Source organism: Engraulis encrasicolus, chromosome 14, assembly GCF_034702125.1.
Source record: "Engraulis encrasicolus isolate BLACKSEA-1 chromosome 14, IST_EnEncr_1.0, whole genome shotgun sequence".
NCBI classification, from domain to species: Eukaryota; Metazoa; Chordata; class Actinopteri; order Clupeiformes; family Engraulidae; genus Engraulis; species Engraulis encrasicolus.
The window spans coordinates 934,768-957,239 of NC_085870.1; the positions used below are offsets into that span (position 1 = coordinate 934,768).

General features: G+C 43.2%; 2 protein-coding genes across 2 annotated transcripts; both read right to left on the minus strand.

Annotated features, from left to right (window-relative positions):
* Positions 1–890: 890 nt before the first annotated feature.
* Positions 891–11,941, minus strand: LOC134462928 (uncharacterized). Its single transcript, XM_063216201.1, has 7 exons — positions 11,863–11,941; positions 6,627–6,815; positions 4,391–4,579; positions 3,833–4,138; positions 3,351–3,662; positions 1,873–1,956; positions 891–960 (listed from the first exon to the last, which is right to left on the minus strand). The coding sequence occupies exons 1-7, from the start codon at positions 11,939–11,941 to the stop codon at positions 950–952; spliced, it is 1,170 nt and encodes a 389-aa protein (XP_063072271.1). The 3' UTR covers positions 891–949.
* Positions 11,942–14,486: 2,545 nt separating this feature from the next.
* On the minus strand, positions 14,487–18,371 carry il15ra (interleukin 15 receptor subunit alpha). The gene is made up of 4 exons (XM_063214776.1): positions 18,281–18,371; positions 16,534–16,710; positions 15,418–15,438; positions 14,487–14,676 (listed from the first exon to the last, which is right to left on the minus strand). The coding sequence occupies exons 1-4, from the start codon at positions 18,366–18,368 to the stop codon at positions 14,672–14,674; spliced, it is 291 nt and encodes a 96-aa protein (XP_063070846.1). The 5' UTR covers positions 18,369–18,371; the 3' UTR covers positions 14,487–14,671.
* Between the last annotated feature and the right edge of the window lie 4,101 nt (positions 18,372–22,472).

Below are 22,472 nucleotides of genomic sequence, written 5' to 3' on the forward strand. Positions count from 1 at the left end.
AAGCCCATATGTGGAAGGCCGGACTCGAACCAGGGTCCCCATGGTTACCGTGAAATGACACAAAAAAATGAGGCAAAAATAATTAAGTTCTAAACCTTTAATAATGAGAGTATATTCATGAGCAATGATATGAAATACATAAAAATGTCAAATACAAAATGTTAATGTAAAAGTCAAAAGAAATAACAGCCTTTTCAAAACAAGATGGAAATATAAATGTGTGTGTTTGTGTGTGTGTGTGTTCTTTGGAGTCATATGTTATGTGTGTATGTGTGTGTGTGTGTGTGTGTGTGTGTGTGTGTGTGTGTGTGTGTGTGTGTGTGCGTGTTCGTATGTTAACATGTGAGAAAACAGTGATAACAGTAAAAAGACTCAAAATACTCAAATCATTTAATCATATTTACAGACATGTAAATAAAAACAGTCATCAACATATACAAATGAAATGGTAAATGCAAAGAAACAACATTACAGATACCCTCTACTACACCCCCCCCCACACACACACAAACTAAATCCCCCATACAATACACTTTACTGACGACCCCCCCCCACACACACACACACGTCACCCATACCACACACTCTACTGCCCCCCCCACACTAAATCCCCCATACCATACCCTCTACTGCCCCCCCCAGACACACACACATCCTCCATCCCATACACTCTACTGCCCCCCCCCCACACACACACACATCCCCCATACCATACACTCTAGTGACGACACCCCCTCCCCCCACACACACACGTCACCCATACCACACACTCTACTGGCGACCCCCCCCCCTACACACACACACACACACACACACACACCCATACCATACAATGTACTCCACAATCTATCCCAGTGTGCCCAATCTGCCATCTTGGACTGCAGTGCAGCTGATGATGAAGAGTAGGCGGAGCTGCCACACTACAGGCGGCTCACCTTCAGCTCGGAATTCACTTGGAATCTAACACACACCAGGAAGACAGTACGTTAGTGTGTGTGTGTGTGTGTGTGTGTGTGTGTGTGTGTGTGTGTGTGTGTGTGTGTGTGTGTGTGTGTGTGTGTGTGTGTGTGTGTGTGTGTGTGTGTGTATGTTAGCTCAAGTGTCACATTTTGTGTTGGGTGAAATTGTATTTCAACACTCTATGACACAGATATCAGTGTTGCCAGATGTGTCTGACCAAATCCCACCCAAAAGCTTCTCAAAAACCGCCAAAATGCGCAAAATTCTGCCCACATTCATCAAATTACATTAACTTCTATGGGCCCAAAACGGCTGAAAAAAAACACCAAATGGCCAATTTCTCCCGTTTTTACCCACAGATGCTCATCCCAAGTAGCCCAATTGGCCGCCCAATCTGGCAACACTGAAGATATGGTACATTTGACATGCTAATATGATGAACATATACAATGCTACTCATAAGGTGTGACTGGCAGTAAAATATACTTTGACACTGACGAGATGCAGTGTTGCAAAAAAAACAAAATCAGCTAAAACGTCCCTATAGGCTTGCTGAAAGATTGACGTCATGGCTTTATGTATGACGTCACAGCATCACGCACAGCACATGATCTCTAGAAAACGTGCCCACATGCCTACGTTCATAGTACAACAAATGAGCAGTGTTTGCTACTTTTTGGAGATCAGAGCAAATCTGTAGCCCTGCTTAACCATGGGAAACGCTTCTGAAGGTGGTGCAGAGTTACAGTTGCTTTGAAAAACAATGACTGTCACTGAAAAGGCGTGTTTTTAAAAGTCGACTGAATCATAAAAAAGTTGCTTAAGCCGTAGATTTTTACTTGCCAGGGATGGCAAAAAGTCGCTAAATTGACAACACTGACTAGATGTGGGCGCATGTCAGTTGTTACTCACTCAGTCTCCTCCTGATTATTTCGATTGTGATGGCACAGACAAGTAGAACCAACACAACGACCCATCTCACAACCATGTAGACATCTGAGAGGAGAGAGAGAGCGATTACTAGAGATATATGTTTGCCTGTTTGTTTATGACTTACCGTGACTTACCGTATTTCCTTAAAGGGCTCTGTCACTGCTGGTCTCCCTGGGTTAGAATTTGCAGGTCTCTGTTGGTCATTTACATACAGAACAGAACACTACAGGCTTAGAAATATAACATGTAGCCGGGGGGTGGGGGGCACAGTAATGATATATTGTCAGAGAGGGGGGGGGGGGGGGGAACAGTAATGATATATTGTCAGAGAGGGGGGGGGTGGGGGGAACAGTAATGATATGTTGTCAGAGAGGATGTTGTTGTAATGGGAAAGTTACACTCACCATGTTGAACATTTTATTTAAGTTTGTGGTCAATTGTTATATTTGAATCAATAATTCCGGCCATGGCCCTGAGTTTAACTCATACAGTAATTCAACGACCAATTCCCCACCCACTAGATCACTAGTTCTCAATAGTTTTTGAATAAATGCCTTAATATTTAAAAATGATGATGATAATAATAATAAAAGAGACTAATGCCCCCCAATTGTAAGATGTCTCCTTGCCAATGCTCCCTTAAGGCACGAATAGACCAAGCTCGACATGCAGACAGCCCAAGGTCCAAAATCTAATTTTGGGGAGATGTTTATCCTAATTTTCCTGACTAGAGAAATCAGCACGCTCGCTGTCAAGAAGTTGCCCTGAATGAAAACTCTTTTTAACAGCCCTCGCTTTGAACAGACACGGGAGCACAGGTTCCTCAAGCACACAGCCTCTCCTTCCCTCTCTCTCTCGTAGAGAACCTGCGCAAACTATTTCATGTATTTTATGCATGACGCACCAGTTACCATTTTGACTGCTCACTCTCACTCGCATTGTCCAAAAAAAATATGGGATATTTTATCCGACTCGAGGGTACCAGCGAGTAATTTGCAATATCAGGGAGACTTCCTGGCCAGTGTCCTTCCAAGTGTATCAGCCTAATTAGTCACGCCCAGTGATTGGATACTTTTTGGTGAACTCTACAGAATATCCAATCACTGGGTGTGACTAATAAACGGTATCCAATCACTGGGCGTGACTAATTAGGCTGATACACTTGGAAGGACACTGGCCTAGCATTTGAGAAAGACCCTTTGTTGTTGGACTTGACCGAATATTATGCAAATTAGCTATGATGTGGTTTAGCAACAGCCAATGGAAATGTTGGAATGCTTGCACTCTGCTTTTAATGGACATTCCATGTCGCTTGTATCACTTGCATCGCTCTAGCAGCTTAATCTGCTGCCGCCAGTGTATTCGCTCGGTTTTACACACTACACTAGGTCATGCTTGACCCCATGTCCAATGAGTGTACATGCATGTGTGTGGGTGTGTGTGTACTTGTATTTCACCTGCTACAAAGGATCCAAAGGTGTGTAGGGCAGAAGACACATGCACTTTTCCTCCTGTAGTCACCTGGCACCTTCGCTGGCTGTAAGGGGTGGGACTTGTGAGGTTAACAGTCAAGGTGGTGCTGCAGGCAGATGTTTTCTTGATCTGGTAGTTGGTGGAGGTCCACAGGTTAGTCCCTGCCACCTCCACCCAGCTGAGGTTAAAATCCGGATGCACAGTCAACAGGTTGCAGTCAACGCCAGTGTGAAGGACACAGTGGAGAGTCACATGATCTTCAGACTCTGCCTCACTCTCACTGGGGGAAGATGGAACTGCAAGACAGGTGACATCAACAGACCCTAAATCATGACATCATCATCAAACCCTCATTAACACCTTGTTAACAAACACCCATGCAAACACACACACACACACACACACACACACACCTTATAAACAGTATAACACAGACACAATTTCATAGATGTAGCTGAACACCTACCATCAAGAAGAATAAGGTGAAGCTCTTTCTTCTGACCACTCAGAGGATTTTCACATCTGTAGTATCCAGCATCCTCGGTGGTGATGTTGGTGATGTGGAGGGAACAGTCAGGGAGCAGACTGAGTCTCTCATCTCGCTGAGAGACCCAGATCTTCCTGGTGGAGAGTCTCCAGCTACCGCTTTCATTGTATATATGTAATTGATTATTATTGGGATTGGCATACCATTCCACGGAGGAGCAGTTTTGACCTGCCAGACCGCCACAAGGCAGGGTGGCTGTCCCTTCTACAGTGGAGTAAATGACACCTGTAGATGACACAAACAGTGCTGAAGGTGACACAGGTATGTATCTGCTGGTCAGAGCAGTTGACGGAATCTGAAAACTGTAGATAACCTCTGTGTATGTGAATGACCACTCAAAATCTGAATACTGTAAAATGCACTGTAAAACAAATACTGTTAAAAAAAAACATGGGCAACAATTGCTTTAACTGACAGCAGGTTGGCTGCTCTGTCAATTTAAGGGTATGGATTTTAAAAACAAAGATGTCATCTTACGAATGCATTCCAGCTTTGGTTGGTTGTGCCAATAGAACATTTTGTTGTTCTTCACACACTTCAACAAGTTGGACGTCGCCGATTTCCTCTCAAAGCCGTCCTCACATCTGTATCTGAGCTCTGTATTTTCAGAAAATGTTTGGCCCTCAATGAATACAGTGTGGTTCACCTCCGGTGGAGGACCACAACCTGAACACATAAACACAATGGACACAATGAACAAATTGTAAATAAATAAACTTAATAGCATGCGGTAGTATCTCCACACTGGCCAAACTTATTCCTTGGCCTGACTTGTGCTATCACTTTCATGCCTGAAGGCTGTGTATCTGACTTAAGCCGGGCATACACTGTGCGATATTTTCACTCGTGGGTCTTAAGCTTCTGCTCACACTGCACGATGGAATTTCACTGTTTAAAAGTTCACAGCTCACGACTCACGTCCTCAGACTACACGAGCCGACAGTCGGATGCGAGCGAAATGCTTCCACCGTACGACGCGACAGGCATGTTTCCCCGGTCTGCAGAGGAGGGAACATGCGCACCTGAGGTGGAGATGAGGTCGCGGTCAACAGCGAATCGCACGGCCCTATTAATTTGTGCATGTGAAGTATCAAATCGGGTCGTAGCACTGCTTTAACTGTGCGATTTACGCACGAGCCACGACCAGAATTTCAAACTGTTTTGATTTTCTTGCGACCCTGCGATTGCACGATCGTGAGGTGAAATCGCTTGTCGTTACCCCATGTAAACTGCACGATGCGAGACTCACGATTGACCTGCGATTGAGCAAGAAGTCGGCCCGACTCTCAAAAAGTCGTGCGAGTGCCAAATCAGGTCAAAATCGGGGCAAAAGTCGCACAGTGTAAGCCCAGCTTAAGACAAACAGGAAAGGCAGATGCTTTGAGGGCCCGTTGATGCCGCTTGCGGCTTTAATGTTTTCTTATTAATACCTCCGCCAAGGAGGTTATGTTTTGTTTTCAGTTGCATTGGTTTGTCTCTTTGTCTGTCTGTCTGTCTGTCTGTCTGTCTGTTAGTTTGTCAATAGGATAACTCAAAAATGTATGTATGGATTTGGATGCAACTTTGTGGAGTTGTTGGAAATGACCAAATGAACATGTGATTACATTTTGGTGGTGATCTGGATCACGATCCGGAACCTGGATTTTTCAAAAGATTCTTCGCCATTGCTAGACTAGAAATCTAGACGCCCCTAGTGACCGCAAATTGAATTGCGCAACAGGGCGAACTTTTACATTCCAGTTTCTAAGTCTACAAAAAGAAGGCAGAGAGACTTAAAGACAATAAAAATATGGTGTAACATAGTCAAATGTTTCCTCAAACAGCTTCTTTGGCAGAGGTCTGCACTCTCTGAGTGCATTGAGTTATTATTTTTCTTTCTTTTTATTGTTCTTGTTCACAAACGCAACTCAATACACATTGAGATGGGAGCTAAATGTTACTATTTAACAAATAATGTTACTAAAAGATAATATAACTATGATTTAGAAATATTATAAATTAGGTTTGGTGGGTCTAATGGGTAGTTGACCTTGTAATTTGCACACCATGTACGCACACACACACACACACACACACACACACACACACACACACACACACACACACACACTTGCATGTGCGCACACACACATAAGCAAGTGTAAAGGAAACACAAAGTAACACACAAAATGAGGCGCACCAACAGTGCATGTCTGAGCGTGCCTCCCATCTCCTATTTAGGCCTAACAAGTCAGCCACCCATTCGATCAATGTTCTAAGTCCTGGCACAACTAAGTTGGAAAGCCCACGCCATCGGATGCCACCTTGCATGGCCGTGCGAGTAGGAAAAAGTTCATTTAGAGCCCTGCATACACACACATGTGCGCGCACGCTGGTACACACTCACATAAGTACACACAAACACACACACACACACACACACACACACACACACACACACACACACACACACACACACACACACACAGCTCTTACCAGTTGTCAGCTTTGGGTCGGCTGGAAAATAAAAGAGACAGAGTTCAGGATGATCCTCGATGATCCTCAATGAAAAAAGTATAAACAACTGAATTAACACTACAATGCATTTGTGATTTTTCAGTATATTGTAGACAAATATAATCTAAATATCTGTGTACATAACGTGGGCAAATATCTGAATCTGAATACTGTAAAATGTACTGTGAAACAAATGCTGTTAAAAAAATCATCTTACGAATGCATTCCAGCTTTGGTTCGTTGTGCCAATAGAATGTTTTGTTGTTCTTCACACACTTGAAGAAGGTGGACGTCCCTGCTTGCCTCAGGAAGCCGTCCTCACAACTGTATCTGAACCGTGTATTTTCAGGAAATGTTTTGCCCTCTTTTGGTACAATGTGGTGCAACTGCGGTAGAGGGCCACAACCTGAACACATAAACACAATGGACACAATGAACAAATTGTAAATAAATAAACTTAATAGCATGCGGTAGTATCACCACATTGGCCAAAGTTATTCCTTGGCCTGACGTGTGCTTTCACTTTCATGCCTGAAACTTGGTAAGGCTGTGTATCTGACTTAAACAAACAGGAAAGGCCTATGGGCCATTGGTGTGAGCGCCCGTTGATGCCGCTTGCGGCTTTAATGATTTCATATTAATACCTTCGCCAAGGACGTTATGTTTTCGGTTGCATCTCTCTGTCTGTATGTCTGGTATGTAATTGTTTGTCTGTCTGTCTGTCTGTTTGTGTCATGAGCACTCTCTCCCCCGGGTAACAACCTTAATTGCATTCAATTCTCTGCCACTCTGCTCACTCTCTCCCTACTCTGCCTAACGAGCTCCACCTGGCTCCGCCCTGCTCTGCTCTTGTTACCTGGCCAGCTGCGCTGCATTTCCCACTCACCTTGCCCCACTCTGCTCTAATTACTCTGCCAGCTGCACTGCATTCTCCACTAACCTCTCCCAGTATATAAAGCCCTGTTTTTCAGCCAAGCCCTGTCAGATCGTCTTCAAACCTGGACCAGTAACCTGCCTGTCTGTCTACCCTCTGACTCCTACCTGTGATTCCGATCCGTTCTTGACTGCCTCCCTGTTCTACTGCCCCGGCTATCCCGACCTGCCTTCTGGATCTCGACTACTCTCCGATCTTCAGCCCCTTTGGTAATTCGAATCTGCCTTCTGCCTCTCACCACGATTATTGCCCAGCCCTGGTCTGTACTACTGCCTGCCATTCATATTGCTGTTGTGTGTGTGTTCCCCCAGGTCTCCGACCACCAGACGAGCGAGCCCAGACGCTTCATCACCCTCAGCCCGAGACGCCGCTCGATCACTGGGACACACACACACACATACTCAGCACTTTGGACTGGAAACCCCCGGAAACTTGGTGACCCTCGGAGCCCAGGTAACCCACAGGACCCTGACAAACCCCTGGCACTCCAAGCACCCCTGGAACCCCTGACACCCCTGGCACTCCAAGCACCCCTGGAACCCCTGACACTCCAAGCACCCCTGGAACCCCTGACACCCCTGGCACTCCAAGCACCCCTGGAACCCCTGACACCCCTGGCACTCCTAGCACCCCTGGAACCCCTGACACCCCTGGCACTCCTAGCACCCCTGGAACCCCTGACACCCCTGGCACTCCTAGCACCCCTGGAACCCCTGACACCCCTGGCACTCCTAGCACCCCTGACACCCCTGGCACTCCTAGCACCCCTGGAACCCCTGACACCCCTGGCACTCCTAGCACCCCTGGAACCTCCAAAGACCTCAAGATTCTCTCACTCCTCTTCCCCCCTGAACCCTTCAATAAACAACTCTGAATTTGAACTTGCGCTCTTGGGTCGTCTTCTGTCCGTCAATAGGATAACCCAAAACGTTATGTACAGATTTGGATGCAACTGTATGGAGTTGTTGGAAATGAACCAAATGAACAAGTTATTACATTTTGGTGGTGATTCGGATCACGATCCGGAACTAGGATTTTTCAAAAGATTCTTAGCCATTGCTAGACTACAAATCTAGATGCCCCTAGTGACCGCAAATTGAATTGAGCAACAGGGCAAACTTTTACATTCCAGTTTCTAAGTCTACAAAAAGAAGGCAGAAAGACTTGTAGAAAATAAAAAATATGGTGTAACATAGTCAAATGTTTTATCAAACAGCTTTTTCGGCGGAGGTCTGCACTTTCCGAGAGCATTTCGAGTTTTTATTATTTGTCTCTTTTTCTTGTTCTTGTTCACAAACGCAAGTCATCAATACACATTGTGATGGAGCTAAATGCTGGCCTCGCGAGCCATTGTACGTACTTCCGCCAATGGATTGGCTCCACTACTGTAGTCTGGCCTTGCTTCTCTGTGGAGTGCCTGGAGCAGTAGAATATTGATCGCAACTTCCCCCCAGAAAACAGGCAATAATCGAATATGCCCCCCCACGTGGGAGCGAAAGGGGGAGGACGCTCGTGACAATGACGTACACATCTGCGCCAGAGCCATTGGTCTACGCTATGTTGTTGTTGAATAACTGCCAGCGATTGGGTGAGAGATGTCTGATAATTTCAAACCATAAATGAGTGCAAACTTCCTGCTTCCTACAATCGCTTCAGAGCAAACAAATGCCAGACCATGAATACGAAATGAAAATGGTAGTATTATGGGATGGTCAGGACCAGGCTAGCTAAATGCTGCTATTTAATAAATAATGTCACTAAAGGTCATATAACTATGATTAAGAAATATTGGAAATTAAGTTTGGTGGGTCTAATGGGTAGTTTGTATGAATGTACATACACACACACACATAAGCACGCATGCATGTGTAAAGGAAACAGAAAGCAACACATGACATGGGGCGCACCCAGGGCCGGGCACTTTTTGACGCCTAAGGGCCTAGCGTCTATGCCTCAGGTATATGACATTGTATATATATATGTACCTACATACCTATAAATGTCACATTTCCATATATAGGCCTATATATGGTGTAATATAGGTTACTGATTCCCTCCGATACCGATACCTGCGTAGCCAAGCATGTATTTAAGTTTAAAGTTATTTAGCCTACTTACTTTGTCACAATCATGTTGAAAAGGGGTTTACTCCCAATAACAACTACCCTGAATTAGGTGAGTTTGAATAATAGCCTACACAATGGTTGTTATGCCTAATGTAAACTGACCTGTTTATTCAGATATTAACACAAAATAGGCTAAATAATAGTCAATTAACTACAAAAACAGAAATGGCATTAGAGCTCTGCTCTTGAAAGAGTGTAGGGGCCTAAACCAAGGCTTACAAGCCATCAGTGCAAATAATATTGTAAACTGTAACTGTAGGCTTAGTCAAGAAGTGTAGGCTAAGTAGTCATCTGTTGTCGATGCATATAGTAGATTATCTTTGTAGGCTGTTGCATGTTGACATTTTAGGAGGCGTTAACACATTGACAAACAAAAAATGAAAGAAAAATCCAAAAAGACAAATGATCTGGAGTAGATACAATAGGTGGGGACCCTCTTGCATAGGCTATGGACAAAGTATTACTTTTAACATTTTAACTTGGGCCTACTCTTAAAGATCCTAAATCATTAGGCTATGCCATAGGTAGCCTCATTGCTGGGTGTAAGTGAACAGAAAAAGATCAGGGAGCGCGCTCAACACCTTGTCTTCTTATACTTTACACTGGGTGCTTAACTTCGTCAATGAATGAACTCAAATCTCAAAAGAAAGTGAATAAAGAAGCACTCATCAGATTTCTTTTTCCATTTTTAATCGCCTCACATCACAGACGTTTCGGGCTTACACCCTTCTTCAGTGTGAAATCACGATGCAAATCTACCTGTGTCCCTTTACACAAACATTGGGGGTGAGTGGGTAACACTTTCCTTTATGGATCACTAATAAGGTGTTAATTTCATAGTTATTCCATCGTTATTTCAGGGTAATAACTGTTTCAATTTCATGGTGAATTGCCTGAACTGAAACAAACATGGTGAAACCGGTCCTGTAGTTGACTTCTCTGTTTGTTTTTGTGTTCACAGGACTTCCAAACCTTTGGATGGCAGATTGACGACATCACATCAGTGAATCTCATAATTACTGATTGGAAAAATAAATAAAGTTTTGCACACAACGTGTTTGTCTGTTGACTTGAATATGTTCATAGTATGCTAGTCTATATTGTATTAAAAATGATAATATATAAGTAATTGAGTAGATATAAGAGATAATGCATATTACGGCCCTGATTCTATCCTATTTCCATAACACTATGCAGTTGTTTCCAAGGTAATTAGGCAGAAACAATGCAAGGATGCTTGATGGTCGTTTCTATGCAATTGCATAGGAAGAGGAAATAATGCACATTACGGCCCTCATACCAAGAAATTACGATTAAATTACTATGCTGTTGCCATTGGCATACCTACCACATAATTATGCCTACTGATAGCTGTTTCCATTGCTAGGTTTAGGCCTAATTAACTAGAAACTACAGCGTAATTGCACTGGAAACCGCATGGTTATTTTGCTTTCATTAACTAGAAATTATAGCGTAATTGCACTGGAATTGTTATTTTGCAGTTGTTAGTAAAAACAAACAGTTATTACCCTGAAATAATTATAAAATAACTATGAAATTAACACGAAATTACCACCTTATTAGCGTTCCGTACAGTAAAGTGTTACCGATGAGGGAATAGAAAGGTGCCGCGGAGAGAGAAGCATGTGAAATCTGAAATTTCAGTTGGCAACATTAGCGATTGTGACTGAAATACCATCTGAAACGCAGGCAGATTGGCATGAAGCGTGTAGTGCTGTGTGTCCGCACTGTTCCATTACAATTGACAATTTCAACGGTCTTTGAATCACACGACTGAAACTTTGGCCACCTGCACTTGTATGTTCAATCAAACCGAGAGAATGAGCTTCCTAGTTTGCGTGTGCTGAATGTGTGCTGGAAAATGTGGGCCGGATCCTGAGAACGAATGCGGCAAAAATGGAATGGATTATCCAAATGCGGTGCGTCGAAAAACACTGACCGGATTTTCAAAAAAAAATTGGATTCAGGATTCAAGAGGGGCCTTGAGAGGGTCCAAAATGCGTGAGGGCCCACCGGGATTTGCCCGGTACGCCAGATAGCCAGTCCAGTCCTGGGTCCGAAATGCGTGAGCCACCCATTCGATCAATTCATTCAAATGTATACTATTCTAAAAGATTGTGTGGAGCCTAAATAAATAAATAAATATATAAATACAATAAACATTTCTATTGTCATTACTGACGCTATGCTGTGTGCTTTTTGTGCATTCTGAAAGTGTCCATTTTTTAGGTTATAACAAAATGCACCATGTTCTTACATTTGTCTTATGAAAAAGAAATAGCTCCCGCATTTTATAATCATTTCCGTGTGTTTGTGTTTGTGTGTGTGTGTGTCTATAACTCACCGGGAGAGAGAGTGTGTGTGTTACTCACCGGTTTCTAGTTGCTGACTTGGGCAGATGAGCTGCAGTAGTAGAGTCCAGAGGATGGATGCCATCTTCTTCTCCTTCATCCTCCTTTCCTCCCTCTCCCTCCTCTCCTCTCTCTATCCTCTATCCTCTTCTGCCTGTGTGTGATGATGAGCAGCTCAAAGAGCAGCAGCAAACTAGGGTGTGTGTGTGTACTAAATAGCAGTTAGCATGTGTGAAAAGTGTCCACATCCTCTTCTCACACCTTCATGCGTCTAACCATGCGTCACATCTGAAACTGTTTGTGGTTAAAGGGGCATTCCACCGGTGGAGACATGAATATGTATTGAAAGTGGGTCATATAATATAGTAGAATAGTAGTATACATTTCTAATTTGGTGCCTTCTTGGCCGAGAAAAGGCAGAAAATGACTTTTTAGTGCTTGTGGATTTGTGACAACAATCCCCATAATGCACTGCAATGCTCAAGTTCCACAGGCCACACCCAGTTATTTGGGACTCATCCCTCACTCAGCTTGCAGGCAGTGTTACCAGATTGGGCTGTTTCCCTCCTCATTGGGCTGCTTGGGATAGCTGTGTGCGAAAGTGGCATTTAGCAGAAAAACCCGCCCAATTTTAGCCATAGAAATCAATAGAATTGAGATTTTGAGCTTCTAGGCGGGTTTTGACCATTTTTTTGGACTGGGAATCATCAGCCTCATCTGGCAACCCTGCTTGCAGGTGCATCACAGTGGGAAAGACATCACTGGAAAGGAGAAGCTGTAGCACACTGCAAAAGACTTTATTTTGTTCACACATGCGACCAACGTTTCGGTGTTGCTACACGTTCTTCAGAGTCAAATGATAGCAAGAGAGAGACACACATTTTAAGACTTAACATTCACAGGTGATCCCACTTGGTTTGGCTAAAAGTTGGTCTCATCTCATTGCAGGTAATTGACCCCACCCCCCAACACCAGGACAAGATTGTAGACAATTAGACAGCTTGCCAACTTCCCAAAACAAAACAAAAAAGTGAAAAAACAATACACAAAGAACATTGTCAATAAAACCACAGCTACAATTATTACAAGACCACAGCCGCGATGCTGGAGCAATTTGTTACAGAAAGCAAGACATATTGAGTTCCTCCTTCATGCCCTGAGACTCCACTGAATTTAGAGTATGAATCCAAAATGCCTTTCTACGAAGCCTCTCTGTCTAATTGTCTGCAATCCTGTCCTGGTGTTGGGGGGTGGGGTCAATTACCTGCAATGAGATGAGACCAATTTAGCCAAACCAAGTGGGATCACCTGTGAATGTCAAGTCTTGAAATGTGTGTCTCTCTCTTGCTATCATTTGACTCTGAAGAAGGTGTTGCAACACCAAAACGTTGGTCAGGTGTGTCTACAAAATAAAGTCTTGAAAACTAAGCTGCAGTGTGCTCCAGCTTCTCCTTTCCAGCTATGCCAGTGACTTACTGGCAGTGTTGCCAGATGAGGCTGATGATTTCCAGCCCAAAAAATGCTCAAAACCCGCCTGGAAGCTCTAAATCCCGCCCAATTCTATTGATGTCTATGGAAAAGATTGGGCGAGTTTTCCTGCAAAATGCCATTTTTACCCGCAGACGGTCATCCCAAGCAGCCCAATTGGGCGGGAAACAGCCCAATCTGGCAACACTGCTTACTGGAGCCTCAATGCCAGTGATTTCAAAAGCACTGGGACACTGATCTGTGATAGGTCTGTTAGAGCATTAGGTCCAACCCCCTATGGGCGGGGTTGAAAGGGTGGGGAAAAAGGCTTGTAGTCTCAACAGAAATCCACCTCTCTTTCACTTCCTCCTACAATGATGCAAAATGACGATTTTTACATCATTGTAGGAGGAAGTGTTAAGAGATTAATGCGGATTTCTCCTATCTCAGGGGGAATTGAGAGATTGTTGCAAGACCATTCAAAAGTATGACTGGGGGTCTAGCAATGGAAAGCCTAATGCAAAATGGGTGGAGTGTCCCTTTAAGGAGCATACTAGGAAGACACAGGGAAGGCTGCAAAATATCCCTGTTCTTTTTTATTGTACTAGGACTAAAGTAGGCAAATCACAACATTGGCAAATAGACCCAACGGGCTCTGCACTAGTATTCATGAAAAGGTCCACAGATTACAGAACACAATTGTTGTCTATGTGTGTGTATACATGATACAGCCAATTTAAATGGTCCATGACAAAGCAGCCAACCAGCTGTATTTTAAGAGGTAATTAAAAAAACAAAAAACATTATTTAAACCTTTCACCATGAACCATCAGCCTATGCTCGGAGGCAAACGGTGGGGGTATGATTTTATTTTTTAATTTTTTAAAGTCATCTTACGAATGCATTCCAGCTTTGGTTCGTTGCACCAATAGAACGTTTCGTTCTCCTTCACACACTTGAACAAGGTGGACGTCCCTGGTTTCCTGGAGAAGCCGTCCTCACAACTGTATCTGAGCCGTTGTTACATGCGGCTACAAATGTAACAAAAATAAAAGGAATCACGCAACACAGAATTCAAAACACCATGGTTCTTTATTTTTTTTGCTTTCAAGTTTACAAATAAAACCAAAACTAAATCAAATCAAACCAAAACTAAAGTAACCAGGCCCAAACAAAAATGGCCAACGTGGCTCCTAAAGCTCACGGGCCAAGATGAACTGAAAAGAGTCCAATATAGGAGGAGGAGAGTTGAGGGCAGGTGACCATTGTTAGAATCAGCAGCACTGTGAGGTGATGCAGCCAGAGCAGCCACGCCGAGGAAGACCTCAATGGGTGCAGTGTGATTCACATGCGGTGGAGGGCCTCAAACTGCGGACATAAGGAAACAAATTGTAAATAAGTAAACTTAATAGCATGCGGTAGTATCACCACATTGGCCAAAGTTATTCCTTGGCCTGACGTGTGCTTTCACTTTCATGCCTGAAACTTGTTAAGGCTGTGTATCTGACTTAAACAAACAGGAAAGGCCGCTGGAAAGAGCCCTGCCCCGAGCCAGGTGTCACACACACACACACACACACACACACACACACACACACACACACACACACACACACACACACACACACACACACACACACACACACACACACACACACACACACACACATAGACACATACACAGCTCTTACCAGTTGTCAGCTTTAATGTTTATTATTATTATTATTATTATTTTATTTATTTTTTTTATTGTTATTATTATTTGTCTCTTTTTCTTGTTCTTGTTCACAAACGCATCTCATCAATACACATTGAGATGGGAGCTAAATGCTACTATTTAACAAACCATTTCACTAAAAGATCATGTAAATACTGTATGAAACATTAGGAGATTAGATTTAGTCATTTAGATTTTGGTGGGTTTAATGGGTACGCTTACTGTAATTTGCAGACCATGTGTGTACAGTACATACATACACAGACACGCAAACACACACTTGCATGTACGCACGCACATAAGCACACACGCACGCACACACACCACACACACACACACACACACACACACACAAACACGCACGCACACACACACGCACACACAGCCCTTACCAGTTTTCAGCTTTGGGTCGGCTGGAAAATAAAAGAGACAGAGTTCAGGGATCCTCAAAGCAGTCAATGAAAGTGATCCTCAATGAAAAAACTGTAAAACTACTGAATTAACACTGCAATTTCTATCTGTGATTTTTGCAGTATATTAAAATGTGAATGCTGTGAAATAGCCTACTGTAAAACAAATACTGTTTTTAAAAAACGAACAAAAAAAACACATGGGTAACATTTGCTGTAAATGACATCTTAAAATATGGCTGTTTGGCTGCTCTGTCAATTAAAATCAGCTTATACACGCACACATAAACAACAATTATGTTCTGTAATCCTTAGACCTTTTTATGAATACATACTGTAAATGACCCAAAAACTTTAAGATGAATCAATAACATGAAAACATTTATAATCATAAAGTTACAGGATCATCCATGACCTAGTGGCTATAAGGAGATGGGCTTTAGATCAGAGGGTTGCAGGTTCAAATCCCATCCTTCCACTCCCTGGTTTAGGTATTGAGTGATGATAATAATAATAGATAACCTTGCACCACGAGCCTTTTGCCTAATGTGGGGTATGGAATTTTTTTTAAAAGATTGTGATGAAGTGGTCCACACACTGGGTATTAGCTCCAAAAATATAAACTTGATTTCATTTTTACATACTGCAACGTTTGTTAATACCCAGTGTGCGGACCACTTCATCACACTGTCTACCACTTTTTGTCTGGCACCTAGATTACTACTTTGTGGATGTGCGCACCCCAACCTCCAAACAACACTTAAAGGGACACTGTGCAGGAAATGTTTCTATTGCCCAATTTGATCTTTTCATGAAAGTTTACTAAGTAATAAACTAATATTTTCTAGCATGGCCCAAGTACAGTCAGTTTTACAGCTAAAAATGGCTATTTCTGGAAATTCAAAATGGCGGACCATGGAGAAGACCCCCCTTTTCATGTATGAAAAGTGCAATTTTTCCAGCCAAAATGAACACTTTGAATTTGACGGTGGTGGTAAATGAAAAGGGTAACATTAGTGAATGGGTAACATGGATTCTAGAAATAAACAACTAAAAATCTCACACAGTGTCCCTTTAAAAACAAAGATGTCGTCTTACGAATGCATTCCAGATTTGGTTTGTTGATCCAGTTCCTCTCCACACACTTGAACAAGGTGGACGTCCCTACTCTCCTGGTGAAGCCGTCCTCACACCTGTATCTGAGCCGCGTGTGTCCAGGAAATGTTTGGCCCTGTATGGGTTTGGTGTGCTTCACCTTCTCTGGAGGGCCACAACCTGCACACATACGTAAACACAACGGACACCATGAACACATTGTAAATAAATACATAAACTTAATAATAATCAGTACCCAGCAATGCAGCATTTTTGTGCTCAGCGCCTTAAGAGATCTTGGTCATTTTAATGGAGGCTTGTGTACATTTAAAAGCACATTAACTTATACACGAGGCCCTACCGTGGCGCAAATGGTAGGGCACTCGTTTGATATGCGGCCGACTCGGGTTCGACTCTTGGCCCGGGTCCTTTGCCAACCCTTCCCCGTCTCTCTCTTCCCACTCACTTCCTGTCACTACTTTCACTATCCTGTCAAATAAAGGCAATAACCCCCCCCCCCCCAAAAAAAAAAACCAGAGCATCCAGACCCTCCGAAGGGGGGAATGGTGGGAAAAGTTTGAAATCCACTGATTAAGGAGACCATGTTGTCATGTAGCCCGGAATTCTTATGCTCCATAAATATCGCTACATTGGGTAGCACAGTGGTAGCCACTGCTGACAAGGCACGGCTTCGGCATCGGAGGCAGCCTCTGACTGTTTGGAAATTGCCGTCATGCAAACATTGTCCTCACGTTTGAATGGTATGATACAATATAACTTTTACAAAGCGTATAAATTGATTCTGACATCAAGATATATTTCATCTTGTGTCCCGTCTGCTAACAAGTCAGGCAACAATTTGATCACTTCTGCTAGCAAGATGTCAAAGCACAAATATTCATAATTGGTTAGTTTTGGACAAATTGTCCAATATCTGTCCGAGTAAAGTGAAGGGCAACAATTATTATGTAATGAGTTGTTACAACCCCATACACATATGTGTGTGCCTGCATATGTGCGTGCACGTATACGGAGCATGTGTTTGTGTGTGTGTGAGAGAGAGAGAGAGAGAGAGAGGGAGAGAGAGGGAGAGAGAGAGTAGAGAGAGATGGAGAGAGGGAGAGGGAGGGAGAGAGAGAGAGGGAGGGAGAGAGTAGAGAGAGATGGAGAGAGAGAGAGGGAGGGAGAGAGAGAGTAGAGAGAGATGGCGAGAGAGGGAGGGAGAGATGGAGAGAGAGAGAGAGGGAGGGAGAGAGAGAGTAGAGAGAGATGGAGAGAGGTAGGGAGAGAGAGAGAAGGAGGGAGAGAGTAGAGAGAGATGGAGAGAGAGAGAGAGACAGAGCAAGAGAGAGAGAGAGAGAGTAGCGAGGGAGGAAGGGAGAGAGTGTGTGTGTGTGTGTGTGTTCCTCACCGTGACCGGTTCCTTGTTGACGACTAGAGAGAGAGAGTGTGTGTGTGTGTGTGTGTGTGTGTTTCTCACCGTGACCGGTTCCTTGTTGACGACTAGAGAGAGAGAGAGTGTGTGTGTGTGTGTGTGTGTGTGTGTGTGTGTGTGTGTGTGTGTGTGTGTGTGTGTGTGTGTGTGTGTGTGTGTGTGTGTGTGTGTGTGTGTGTGTGTGTGTGTTTCTCACCGTGACCGGTTCCTTGTTGACGACTAGAGAGTGTGTGTGTGTGTGTGTGTGTGTGTGTGTGTGTGTGTGTGTGTGTGTGTGTGTGTGTGTGTGTGTGTGTGTGTGTGTGTGTTTCTCACCGTGACCGGTTCCTTGTTGACGACTTGGGCAGATGAGCAGCAGCAGCAGCAGCAGAGTCCAGAGGATGGAGGACATCTTGGGGGCCATGTGTGTGTGGTAAGCAGTTCACTGCTGTGACTAGAGAGTAGGCCCGTTAAGTATGTTTGGGAAGTCTCCGTGTCTCCTCCTCTTTTCACACCTGTCACATCTGAAACTGTCTGTGGTCGAGCGATGAAAGCACAGATTGGGTGGCATGAACTTGGTCTTTCAAGGAGTTATGGGAGTTTCAGAGAACTCTACATACGCAACTTTAACCACGTCCTGTTAATGACATGACACACACTCCTCTGCAGAAATTTAAATGGAAAATGCTTAAGAAATAACAGGCTCTTCAAAACAAGGTGTAAAGGAAAAACGCAAAAAGGATATACGCACAACTATCATCACGTAATACCAGTTTTCTGACGACATGACACTTGTGTATCAATGCGCCAATGACCATTCCAATAAGGTTTTTTTTTTTTTTGTGAAAGTTGCGAAAGTTGCAAGCATCACTCTGAATTCACACGTCACATCACACGACTGGAAACCCCACAGATCACCAGAACAGCGACTCTGGTCCAAAGTTTATGTAATACTAATTAGTAAACTTGAAACATGTCTATAATAGAATAATTCCCCCCTGCCTACCTGTCAACTTTGTGTTTAAAAAAGAGGCCGATATTCCCCAAGCGAAATAAGGGAACATAATAAGTCTCCCCTTCCCCACGAGAGGAGAGTCATGTTCTTGTTCTGTATCGTATATCAGTTGAGAGTAGGCAGAGCTGGACTAGCCATCTGGCATACCGGGCATTTATGGAAATGTAAATTTGGTAACACTTTACTTAAAGCCTATGTCTATAGAGCATTGTAAGTGCATTTTTAACAAATTATAATGCACATTATAATTACTTACAACGTACTTTGACTACACTCATAATGCTTCATGATGCTTTATATTGACAGTTATGAATAACCATGAATCTAGCGTATAATACTTCATAAATCCAAGGGTGTCATGAGTGCTCATGACTGGCTACACTCTAAGAAAATTTCCCTGCAAAATAACGGCAGTTACTGGCAATTATATTTACCTGTAATTCTACTGTTATTTCACACCAAAAATCAAATACAGCTCATTGCTGTTTAATGTATCACAGTATATAACATTTTTTCAGCAGCAATTGAACTGTTAAATTACAGTACTCTACAGAAAAATAACAGTACATTTCAGTTAAAAAGTTGAATTGTACTGTGTGATGACAGGCAAATACTAGTTGTATTCATGAATATGGCCATGGCAACTTCCCACCCCACCCATCATTCTCCATAACTGTGGTACCCTGGCCATGTTACCACACCACCCTCCCATCGTTCACCATGACTGGAGTGCCTTGATCATGATACTATGGCGCTATGCTGTATTGAGAAAATGGTTTGCGCTGGTCCTTTGAAAGTGTGGGCATGAATAAAATTTCAGAGTACGCAGTGCTATGTTACAATGATAGTGTGCAAGGTGGGCTTTTTACTGTAGGCCTATCTCTTGATGAGCCAATGATGAATATAGCATTGGTCAGTCTTTAAAAAAATATTTTACACCAAGTAGCACAGCAAACAAGCAGCACTACAAGCTAGCTCTCAAAGCAATGCCTAATTTGCAGCAGGCACATTATATGCAACAATGCCACATACAGCAAGCTTTCACAAAGAGGAAAGTGTGCAAGCATGTAAGCAAGCTTGTAGGCAAGCTTGTAGGCAAACAAGTGCTATGCTGTGCCATGCAGGCCAGCCAGCAGGCAGGCAAGCAACTGAAGTGTTGATAGTCCAGATTTATATACAGGTGCAAGAGTACCATGTGACCAGAGTCATCAGGCCCTTGGCAGGTGACGCCCGTAATTGAATAATGGCATAACAGCCCTACTCAGGTGAGGCCAGGCTTTGATTAGCAGATTGGTTTAGATGGGGCTGCTTTTTGCAAGAGTGTTACAAGTTCTTAAAATGTTTCAGCCATTCACACTTTCATCACTATCAAAATGCATGTGCTACTCACACTTTGCTGCATCAAGCACTTTTTAAGTATTGTAGTTTCCTTATAAATTGTTTCATCATGCTTGATAGTATCAGATAATCTTTAACCAGTCAGAATGACTTCAGTTCTTCAGGTGGTATTGAAGTTTGATGGTGATCACGGACAAGTGGAGGATGAATGGGTTTCAATGGTGCTGCCTAAAATAACTTGTTATTTTCTAGAGATGCACCGGATCCGGTTCCGGTTCCGGATCCGTCAGGATAATAGTTTTTCACAGGGTCCGGGTCCGGCAGGATCTTAAGCAGTGGATCCGGTATCCGGCATGTTACCTAAAAATCAGGGTCTGGTGCATGTCTAGCCTAGGCTTTTCAGTCTTTCACAACCCCAATCACTGCATGGAGTGAAATCCCTTTGGAAGCGGCTATTGCAGGCAGTGTGGCAATAAGCCAATGAGTCTAAAAAATAGTTTTCGCCAACGTAATAAAAAGGGCCCACGTGTGCGAGTAGACTATATGTTTCAACCCTTTTGTAGGATCCGGTATCCGGTTCCGGATCCAGCAGGATCTTATTCAGTGGATCTGGTATCCGGCAGGATCCTAAAAATCAGGATCCGATGCATCTCTAGTTTTTTCCACAACGGCGAATACTGCTATTGTGCAGTACTTACTGTTTATGCTCAATATGTGACTCAAAGTAATATTTTCACAGTAGTTGTCTGTTTTTTCGAAAAACAGTAGAATGCTGTTGCAGAATTGCCGTAAATAAACAGCTATTTGTTACAGTGTATAAACTACAGGCTGCCTGATGGGGCTTATAGCACATTATGAGTACCTATACCCCTCTATGCACATACCTGCATGATAAACTGTCATAAGGGCTCATAAGATGCTATAATGTTCCATGTGAGATCATAAATTGTCAATGTGTGCTCTAAGTAAAGTGAAGTTCATATGGATGCATCTATAATGCACTGTATAATGCACATCTATAATGCATCATAATGTACTGTAAGCCCCATCAGGCATGCTGTAGTTTATATCCAGTCACGAGCACTCATAACATCCTTGGATTTCTAAAGCATTCTAAGCTAGATTCATGGTTATTCATTACTGTTAGCATAAAACATCATGAAACATGGGTGTAGTCGTGATGCATTGTAAGTAATTATAATGTGCGTTATAAATGCGCTCATAATGCGCTATAGATATGGGCTTCATAGAAAGTGTTACCGTAATTTAAAAAAAGAAAGAAAAAAAAAAGAAATAGGGGCCCACGAGGGTGCGGGGCCCACCGGTGAGTCAGTTCTGCGCTGCTAATTATGAGGGTCCTCTTTATGCCAAAAGTGCCCTAGTTCCCCATTCTAGCACTGAGAGTAGGCCCAGCCTAAGATATATGAAAAATAAGGGACGTTTTCGGAAAAATAAGAGTGTTTCAGCCTTCGCAAGAAATTTCGGTGTGTGTGTGTCTTTCAGCAGAACGGCCCGTGCATTCGTTGTTAATACTGTAGCCACTCTCTTCTGCTTTTATCTCCAGAGAATGGACTGGACAGGATGACGGTTAGTGGAGAGGTGTCAAAAGGGAAAGTAAAAGTAAATTCATAGTGTAACTACAACAGGGATGTTTGAATAATTTCTTAAAACTGTGGGAACATGGAGAAGCAGGAATAAGCTGGGACCATTTGGCTGTGGGAACATAGAGCTGACCCCACTACAACGCTAGCACATGATATTACACCAGCTGTTACACCAGGTATCTCATTGTACTTAATGAGATAAGATTGGTTGTGTTTTTACTGACAACACAACAACAAATCTAACACCATCTAAACCACCACACCACAAACTTGATCCAACTAGTGCAGAGTCAGCTGATCGTAAGCCAAGTACACAGGTTTACAGGTGTGTGTGTGTGTGTGTGTGTGTGTGTGTGTGTGTGTGTGTGTGTGTTTGTGTGTGTGTGTGTGTGTGTGTGTGTGTGTGTGTGTGTGTGTGTGTGTGTGTGTGTGTGTGTGTGTGTGTGGTGTGTGTGGTGTGTGTGTGTGTGTGTGTGTGTGTGTGTGTGTGTGTGTGTGTGTGTGTGTGTGTGTATGGTTCTAGCTTGGCCTGAACTGTAAACACTCTCTCAGTATTTAAATATCTCTTTCA

Bases quoted from the DNA above. Each gene is read 5' to 3' on its own strand.
- LOC134462928 (XM_063216201.1), bottom strand. From the start codon at position 11,941: ATGAAGGAGAAGAAGATGGCATCCATCCTCTGGACTCTACTACTGCAG. The intron at 6,816-11,862 runs GTGAGTAACACA...TTATGTGTTCAG, and splicing joins AAGTCAGCAACTAGAAACCG to GTTGTGGCCCTCTACCGCAG. The intron at 4,580-6,626 runs GTAAGATGATTT...TTATGTGTTCAG, and splicing joins ACCAAAGCTGGAATGCATTC to GTTGTGGTCCTCCACCGGAG.
- il15ra (XM_063214776.1), bottom strand. From the start codon at position 18,368: ATGGCCCCCAAGATGTCCTCCATCCTCTGGACTCTGCTGCTGCTGCTG. The intron at 16,711-18,280 runs GTGAGAAACACA...GTATGTGTGCAG, and splicing joins TCAACAAGGAACCGGTCACG to GTTGTGGCCCTCCAGAGAAG. The intron at 15,439-16,533 runs GTAAGACGACAT...TTTATTTTCCAG, and splicing joins ACCAAATCTGGAATGCATTC to CCGACCCAAAGCTGAAAACT.